Raw genomic sequence first — 9765 nt, forward strand, 5'->3', positions numbered from 1 at the left:
TAATTAAATACCTTTAAAACTTTTCCAAGCATTTGAAGTTTTCCACCGAAAAGAGCAACATATATTGTTAAAAATTTCTGATTTTTTTTCGGTCATCTAACCAATGACCACAATTCAATATTTATTCCGAAAAAAAAGAATTTCAAACAAACACATTGATATTAGTATACACACATATACGTAGATATGTATTTGTACGTATAAATATAAAATACAATTTAATGCACAAATACACACATATGTATTTATAAATATTTATACATTAGTATATATATGAATATGCACTTATACAAACAAATTGAAACCAAAGTTGATATATAGTGTATACGTGTGTGCACTTGTGTTTATATACACAGTAGATATACATATATCTATATATGTAAAATTATAATGCCTACAGTTCGGAAGATCGCCTTGTAGGAGGCCGCGGGGTATATAAATTGATCTTTTTTTTAGATAATAATGATCACACTTATCTTCAGTTATAAGTGGACAAAACATTTTTAAATTGATTACTTTTAGTTGCTAAAATAACTATATATGTATGTGTGTGTGTATATATGTATTAAGCAGTTTTCTTTTGGATTGTTTATTGTTCAACGAGATTGAACTAATAAAAGGCAGTTGAGTTAAATTAACAATTCGTAACAATGACTCTCTAAGAATACTCTAAGTATACAACCCAGCCGATAAAACTGCTGGGTTGTTTGTTTATGTGAATAAGTATTTGCTGCTGTGTTGTATTGGCCTGGTATAAGTGGTTTTTTCGGTTGACGTGTATTATTGTATTCTGATGTTGATGGCCATTGTATAAAGTTGTTGCTGTTAACGTTGTAGTAGTAATACAATTGATAGTATTTGTTGTTGTTTTCATTATTGGCATTGTTATATATTGGCAATAGCAGTAGCAGTAGCAGTAGCACCAGTACCAGTAGCAGTGGTAATGGCTAATTCGGAAATTGTATTTGCTTGTAACAAATATAAATCAAATTTCATGTATTTTGTCCCAACCGTATATTGTGGTTGAGGACCAGAGCACAAAAAAAAAAAAACACATACACCAACAACAATAATAAAATTCTTTTTATTTTGGAAAAATTATATTTTATTTCTAATAGAATATTGAAATTGAAAAGGAAATCGATAAATTGTTATCAGATTTAATTAAAATAAAAATGTCAAAATACTAGTTCAATAGTATGGTAATTTTTTGAGAAATTATTTTTTGTTGCAATGAGTGTTGAAAATTACAATATTTATTTGTTGACAAGACTGATAGATATTTTTAGTTATCACTCACAATCAGGTGGACAGTTTTAATTGAGTTTGTTGAGGAATGAAAAGTAATTCAATAAAGAAAAGATTTAATTTAATAAATTTCAGGTTTACTAATTTTAATTTCCATTTTTTTCTGATTTACTTTTATTATTATTATTTTTAAATTATAATTTTTTTCTTTGCCCTCCCAACCATTTATTATTAAAACAGTATAAATCACAATTACATGTTTCTAGTTCAGTTCTACTTCAGTTCTAGTTCAGTTCTAGTTCAGTTCTAGTTCAGTTCTAGTTCAGTTCTAGTTCAGTTCTAGTTCAGTTCTAGTTCAGTTTTAGTTCTAGTTCTAGTTCAGTTCAAGTTCCATTTTGTTCTAGTTCTTTTGTTAGACAAAATATACTTTCCGATGATTTGGGGTAAAAAAATGTTTCTTATAAAGCGTTTTAAATTCGTTATGCACTCACATATGTCATTTCTAATTGTTGATGTTTTTAGATGTTATATTTTAACATTAAGACAATACCTATATAATTAACATAACACTAGAAAGCAAAATACAGCACACTTCGGTGAATTTGAAAAAAAAAACAATAATAACACTAAAAGTATAAAATGATATAAAAAAACGATATGGGGAAAAAAGGCCCCTTTAAAAAATATGGGGGTGTTAAAGTTTGAAAATTAGAAAAACAAATGTAATTAGATTTTTTAAATAATTAGGTGGGGGAAAAAGTCATGAGTAATGCTATTGGTTTTCGAAATATGGTGTTAATATTAATTGATTTTTTTAATTTTTTTATTTTTAGGTAAGTTGAAGAAAAAAAATAAAACTCTGTTGGACTAACGAGTAAGTTTATAAAAGTTTAATAATGAAATTGTTTAAAAATTTTTATGTAAAATGAAGAAAATGATATTTTATCTAACCTCTTTTTCATGTTTAATAAAAATATTTTTAATCCTATTATTTACATTTGATATCTGATACTTCCAATGCAAAATAACGAAAGTGTTTGTCATACATCAGATTATGAATAAAAAGATTTTAAAAACTTTTTTGTTCATAAAAGTAAAGAAACAAATCAAATTTTGAAAATATAGATTTGAGCAACTGAAAAATGTTTAAGAAAAAAAATCAATTAAATATTTTTTCTAAGTACAACCAATAAACAATCTTATTATCTGTTAATTATAAATATTTTATTTTAAAAGTAAGTTTTTTTCTCAACAAAAACTTAGTTTTATTACAACTTTCACAACTAGTCTTGTTACTTTCTGTCACAGTTGATTGACAATATTTTTTTCTTTCATTAATAAAACTTGCAAAAAAAAAACACAACAACACATTGTAAAAAGTAATAAAAATAGTAGAGCAATTTATAATGTTATTTGTAATAGAAACTTTATTATTGAAAAGGTTTCCCTTTTTAATCTTGATTAGATTGCAGAAAAGCAGTTTGATTTGAAAGCAAGTTTGTTGTTGAAGTCTTTTGTTTAAAATAAAATTGAAAGTTTTATTTGTAGCAAATGAATGGTATTATCTAGTAATAGTATTACTGGACAAATTGTTTATTTTAACTATTTTTTTTTTGTAAAATTCCTAAAAGCTTGCAAAGTTTTTCTACTTGTTTACAGTTTAATCTATAGTATAGTCTACGGATAGTTAGTCTATAGTGTAGTCTATAGTCTAGCCTATAGTCTAGTCTATAGCCTAGTCTATAGTTTACTCTATAGTCTAGTCTATAGTCTAGTCTATAGTCTAGTCTATAGTGTAGTCTATAGTCTAGCCTATAGTCTAGTCTATAGTCTAGTCTATAGTCTAGTCTATAGTGTAGTCTATAGTCTAGCCTATAGTCTAGTCTATAGTCTAGTCTATAGTCTAGTCTATAGTCTAGTCTATAGTCTAGTCTATAGTCTAGTCGATAGTCTAGTCGATAGTCTAGTCTATAGTCTAGTCGATAGTCTAGTCTATAGTCTAGTCTATAGTCTAGTCGATAGTCTAGTCTATAGTCTAGTCTATAGTCTAGTCTATAGTCTAGTCTATAGTCTAGTCTATAGTCTAGTCTATAGTCTAGTCTGTAGTCTAGTCTATAGTCTAGTCTATAGTCTAGTCTATAGTCTAGTCTATAGTCTAGTCTATAGTCTAGTCTATAGTCTAGTCTATAGTCTAGTCTATAGTCTAGTCTATAGTCTAGTCTATAGTCTAGTCTATATTCTAGTCTATAGTCTAGTCTATAGTCTGGTCTAAGGTCTAGTCTATAGTCTAGTCTATAGTCTAGTCTATAGTCTAGTCTATAGTCTAGTCTATAGTCTAGTCTATAGTCTACTCTATAGTCTAGTCCATAGTCTAGTCTATAGTCTAGTCTATAGTCTATTCTATAGTCTATTCTATAGTCTAGTCTAGTCTATAGTCTGGTCTATAGTCTAGTCTATAATCTAGTCCGTAGTCTAGTCTACAGTCTAGACTAAAGTCTATTCTACAGTCCATTCAACAGTCCAGTCCATAGTCTGGTACATAATCTAGTCTATAGTCTAGTCTATAATTTAGTCCTTAGTCTAGCCTACAGTCTTGTATATAGTCTAGTCTTTAGTCCTAATTTTAGTTAATAGTCTAGTCTTTTTGTCGATAGTCTAGTTTATAGTTCAATGTATAGTTCAGTCTATAGTCTAGTCTATAGTTAAATGTATAGTCTATAGTCTTGGATAGTACAGTTTGTAGTCTAGTATTTAGTCTGGTCTATGGTCTAGTCTAAGGACTAGTCTTAGGCTAGTCTATAGTGTAGTATATATTTTAATCTCTAATTTAGTCTATAGTTTAGTATATAGTCAATTCTATTGTCTAGTCATAGTCTAGTCTGTAGTCTTGTCCCTTTCCTCCAAACCATTGTAGTGTTAATATTTTTTCATATATTGCATGTCATTCTTCATTGGTTTAGGTTGTTTTTCATTTTAATTGTAAACTAACAACTAAAGGCGTGATTGCTAAAGATTGAATTAAATGCTTCTAAAGCTTATGTAACCATTTTACAAAAGAACATGACAAAAGTATATATTCCAAATATATATGTATTTAAATTTTTTTTAAAATAAATAAATTTAGTAGCAACAGTATAAATGCAAAGATTTATACATGCAAAATTACAATTAAATAAATTTAAAATAAAATTTTTATTAAAAAAGTCAGGTCAACTGTTTAATTGTTAAGTGGAATTTTGTGTAATTTTTGTAGTTTTGGAATGGGTATTAGTCAAGGTTTTTTTTTGCGTTTAGTTAATTTCTTTAACTTGTTAACAAGAAATTATTTTAAATCTTGTTTTTGATGGAAGTAAAAGAACACTTGTATGTAAGAAAGTAATAAACAGATTTTTCAAATGACTCGAGAAAAAGAGTTTAATTATAATATTTAAGTAAGAAAACATGTCTTAACATTTTGGCAAAATGTTTTCTTATAAGAAAAATATTTTGCCTAATGTGGGCCTTGTAAGTTTGGCCTCTACTTCCCATAGACCGAATGTGCAACACATTTATACATATTTTATGAAAAAACTAGTAGGTTTTTCTTTATTATACAGTCTATTAAAATATTGTTGGCATATTTGCATAAATTAATTTTCTTATAATAAAAATAAAAAAATCATAAATTTTTAAGCAACACCTGCTGACTGGCAAAAATACAAAAAATTTCTTATATTGCTACATACAGACTCCCACCCATATTAAAGAAATATTGTTATTTTTCAAGATTTTAAGAATAAATCGATTTTTCTGTAAAAATGTTTAAATCATTTTTTTTAATTTATTAAAAAAGCTGCCGCCAACAAAAATATACTTTATAAATAAAAAAAAAATACTTTTAAATTTACTCACCTTCCCAGGGACATCCTACAACTTCAGCTCTTAAACAAACCGTACGATCATATTGTGAATACGGATAGATGCGTATTTTTGTGGCAAAGATTATGGGTTGCAAAATATTTTCAACTTCACTATAAGTGTTAATATTACCGGGCAATATCTGCAATAATATAGAGAAAACAATAAAAAAGTTTAAAAATGTATATAATCAAGCAGAAATTTATTGCTGGAAATTTTTCTTATTTATTTATTTTTATTTTTTGTTGCAAGAACTCTAAGTGCAGCACATGCAATATAAATAAACAAAAATTTATATACACATAAGAAGTTGTAGGTGCATTCAATTTGGCTTCAAATTAAAAAGAGAAACTGACTAAAGGAGTCTCTTTATGATACCTTTGAGTTGCATCTAAATGTTGTGTTTGAAAAGGAATATAGTTGGTCTATAGATATGCATCTCGGATTTCATTTAAAATCGCACGAATTTCGGTCTGTTGATAGTGGGGGAGAAGTATCAATAAAAATTAATGTTTCAGAGTAGAAATGAATTTTACAAAAGCACATGATACGTTTAATGTTTTAAGAAAAAGAAAAAATTATTGAACAATGGTCAAAGTGGCTTCTAAAACTAAACATGAAATTAACTAGAACTGAACAACAATTGAACAAGAACTGAACTAGAACTGCACTAGAACTAAACTAGAACTGAACTAGAACTGAACTAGAACTGAAGTAGAACTGAACTAGAACTGAACTAGAACTGAACTAGAACTGAACTAGAACTGAACTAGAACTGAACTAGAACTGAACTAGAACTGAACTAGAACTGAACTAGAACTGAACTAGAACTGAACTAGAACTAGAACTGAACTAGAACTGAACTAGAACTGAACTAGAACTGAACTAAAACTGAACTAGAACTGAACTAGAACTGAACTAGAACTGAACTAGAACTGAACTAGAACTGAACTAGAACTGAACTAAAACTGAACTAAAACTGAACTAGAACTGAACTAGAACTGAACTAGAACTGACCTAGAACTGAACTAGAACTGAACTAGAACTGAACTAGAACTGAACTAAAACTGAACAACAAATCTTTGTCTATGAATTTAGGGCACTTAAAGATCACCATTACCACCAACACACATATTCTTCTTAACTCATCTCACATGTTCAGAAAACGTGTTTCCATGCATGCCAAATTGTAAACCATAAATCTGCTGGCTTTTTTCCACCTCATCTTTAGATTAACTAAAACAATGTGTTGGTACAACGATATGGCAAATATTAAGTCGTGTAGTGAGTGTTTGAAAAGGTATGAGAAAATGTTGTAAAATAATTTCGTTGCTTTTTTGAAGATGTTTATCGCTTCCTGACGCCTACGCTAAAATTTGTTGGTTTTTTCATCAGGAGAATGTTTACTGTAGATGAGATGTTAAAGATTAATATAATTAAAAAATATTATATCAGCGATTAATTAAAAAAACAAGAAACGAATTTTAATTGCCAGATTGAACGAGATAGGAAAAATTAATGTTGGTAACACCTGTGGGAGAATGGACAAAGATAGGAACCGCAAAAGTAAGGTGGTAAAAACATATTTGTAAAAATCAATTGATTTTTGTGCTGTTTTAAAATATTTTTAAACTCATAACATGGGGGCCATTAAAATAAACTCCAATAAAGAATTGTTATTTAATCCAATAAACTACAACTCACCTCCTTTCCCTGTATATTCTTCCAACGACGCCATTTTTCCATACCCGGACGCCAATACTCTACCACATACGCTTCAGTGTATTCTTGGCCCTGACCCTTACCAAAGCGTCCTTGTGTCCGAATGCCCGTTATCACATGAACTTGCAACAAATCAATTTGTAAATATTCCTTTAATCCTCGTGATACCATATGTTTTGGACACCATGCACCACCATTGTTATCGACTTTCAATCTGTCAATTAAAATGAGAAAAATTATATATAGAAAAACAATCGTGAGTATAAAATACATATTTATATGGAAATCAAACAAACGTTAGACGATATTTAAATGCTTCAATAATGAAGCTCTATGCCGGTTGAACGCTTCGTTGAATTAATATATTAAGAACATATTTTTTTCTTTTGGCAGAATTGTGGAAATAGGAAAAAATATGATTTATTGCAGTGGAGAGCAGAACTAACTAACTAACCAACTAACATCTAACGAACTAACTAACTAACCAACTAACTACGTAACTAACTAACTAACTAACTAACTAACTAACTAATTACCTAACTACCTAACTACCTAACTAACTAACTAACTAACTAACTAACTAACTAACTAACTAACTAACTAACTAACTAACTAACTAACTTTCTAACTAAGTCTAGTCTATAGTCTATTTTATAGTCTAGTCTATAGACTAGCCTATATTCTAGCCTATACTCTAGTCTATTGTTTAGTTTATAGTCTAGTATATAGTGTAGTCGATATTCTAGTCTGTAGTCTAGTCTGTAGTCTAGTCTATAGTCTAGTCTATAGTTTAGTCTGTAGTCAAGTCTATAATCTAGTCTATAGTCTAGTCTATAGTCTAGTCTATAGTATAGTCTATAGTCTAGCCTTTAGTATAGTCTATAGTCTAGTCTATAGTCTAGTCTATAGTATAGTCTATAGTCTAGCCTTTAGTCTAGTCTATAGTCTAGTCTATAGTCTAGCCTTTAGTCTAGTCTATAGTCTAGTCTATAGTCTAGTCTATAGTCTAGTCTATAGTCTAGTCTATAGTCTAGTCTATAGTCTAGTCTATAGTCTAGTCTATAGTCTAGTCTATAGTCTTGTCTATAGTCTAGACTATAGTCTAGTCTATAGTCTAGTCTATAGTCTAGTCTATAGTCTAGTCTATAGTCTAGTCTATAGTCTAGTCTATAGTGTAGTCTATAGTCTAGTATATAGTCTAGTCTATAGTCTAGACTATAGTCAAGTCTATAGCCTAGCCTATAGTCAAGTTTATAGTATAGTCTATAGTCTAGTCTAAAGTCTAGTCTATAGTCTAGTCTATAGCTTAGTCTATAGTCTAGTCTATAGTCTAGTTTATAGCCTGGTCTATGGTTTACTCGATAGTCTTGTCCATAGTTCAGTCCAGTGCATAGTTCAGTCTAGTCTTTAGACTAGTCTTTCGTCTTGTCTATAATGTAGATTATATAGTCTATTCAATTGTCTAACCTGTCTAGTACATGACCTAGTCTATAGTCTAGTACATAATCTAGACTATAGTCTAGCACGTATTCTAGTCTATATTCTATTCAAAAGGCTAGTCTATAGTATTATCTATAGTCTACCCAATAGTCCAGTAGATAGTCTAGTCTATAGTATAGTCTAGTCTGTAGTCTGGATTTATAGCATAGTTTATAGCCTTGCCTACATTCTAGTCTAGTCCATAGTCTAGTCTACAATCTATTCTATAGTCTAGTCTATAATTTATTCTTTAGTCCAGCCAGTAGTAACCTGATGATTTAAATTTACAACATTTACTTATGCCCAAAATTCAGAAATGTTTGTGTATTTTTCACACAACACTGTAACTAAATGCATAAACATATCTGAGTGTTTATGTCCGCACATCTGATTACTTGTAACTAACATATTTTTGCTGTAACTGCTGTTACTGATATAAAGAGTAGCAACATAATATTGATGATAAATACATAAATACATATATACTTTTGCTTTAAAGGATTATCATAAAAACACTCTAGCATATATTTTTACATTGGAAAAGTAAAAAAAAATCAATAATAAAATATTATAACAAATATTGTGTGTTTATAAAGCGGAAAATTGGTCTAGGTTGGCAGTAGTAGTATTTTTGTTGTTATGGAGATTGGTTGGTTCTTTTTTGCACTTGGCGAGTAATTAAATGTTGTTGTAGGGGAGTTGTTTTCTTTTTGGTTCATCTGTTTTGAGCTGATATGTCAAATGACTATTGCAAATGAAAGATTTTTATAGAAGTGGTGGAAAATATATATTCTTAAAAGATAAATTTTCGTAAAAACGAAAGTACATAGAAGACAAAGCGTTTGTTTTTTTCTCCTCGAAAAATATCACTAGATCAGATATATTTTCAATATATCTGTCGTAATAAAGTCAGTACAATAGGTTCTTAAATTTTTAAAATTAACTTTTCAGAACTTTATGATGTTATTTTATTCTATTTGTTTGATCTCTTCTGTTTTTAATATACTATTTGACTTTTTGCCTGTTTGGTTTTATATTTTACTGATAATATTACTTCATGATGTTTGTAGCATTGTCATTGTTGTTGCTATTACTGATGTTATTGTTTTCATTTTATTTATTTTTCTTTTCGGTAGTTATTTCATTAATTAAAAATAATTGGTGTTATATGAGTCAATAACATACTGTACTACTAAATATGTATATGGTGAACATTAATAAAAATATATACCTAGATGACAATACCCTGCAGTACAACAAGGATATGCTACACTAGAACACTAGAATAGAAGACAAACTAGACTCTTGATAATAGTCTAGTCTATAGTCTAGTCTATAGTCTATAGACTAGACTATAGTCTAGTCTATAGTCTAGTCTATAGTCTAGTCTATAGTCTAGTCTATAGTCTAGTCTATAGT

The 9765-nt window shown here is 28.9% G+C and overlaps 1 protein-coding gene across 1 annotated transcript; it reads right to left on the reverse strand.

The window, feature by feature from the left end:
* Positions 1-885: 885 nt before the first annotated feature.
* Positions 886-9405, reverse strand: LOC124421279 (discoidin domain-containing receptor tyrosine kinase B-like). The gene is made up of 4 exons (XM_046956181.1): positions 9401-9405; positions 6850-7081; positions 5140-5287; positions 886-968 (listed from the first exon to the last, which is right to left on the reverse strand). Exons 1-4 carry the CDS (start codon positions 9403-9405, stop codon positions 886-888), a joined length of 468 nt encoding a protein of 155 aa, XP_046812137.1.
* Between the last annotated feature and the right edge of the window lie 360 nt (positions 9406-9765).

Source organism: Lucilia cuprina, chromosome 2 (assembly GCF_022045245.1).
Source record: "Lucilia cuprina isolate Lc7/37 chromosome 2, ASM2204524v1, whole genome shotgun sequence".
NCBI lineage: Eukaryota > Metazoa > Arthropoda > Insecta > Diptera > Calliphoridae > Lucilia > Lucilia cuprina.

Excerpts from the sequence above, each read along its gene's own strand:
- LOC124421279 (XM_046956181.1), bottom strand. Across the intron at positions 5,288-6,849 it reads AGAATATACAGGGAAAGGAG|ATATTGCCCGGTAATATTAA; the intron begins GTGAGTTGTAGT and ends ATATTATTGCAG. Across the intron at positions 969-5,139 it reads TGTAGGATGTCCCTGGGAAG|CAAATACAATTTCCGAATTA; the intron begins GTGAGTAAATTT and ends ATTTGTTACAAG.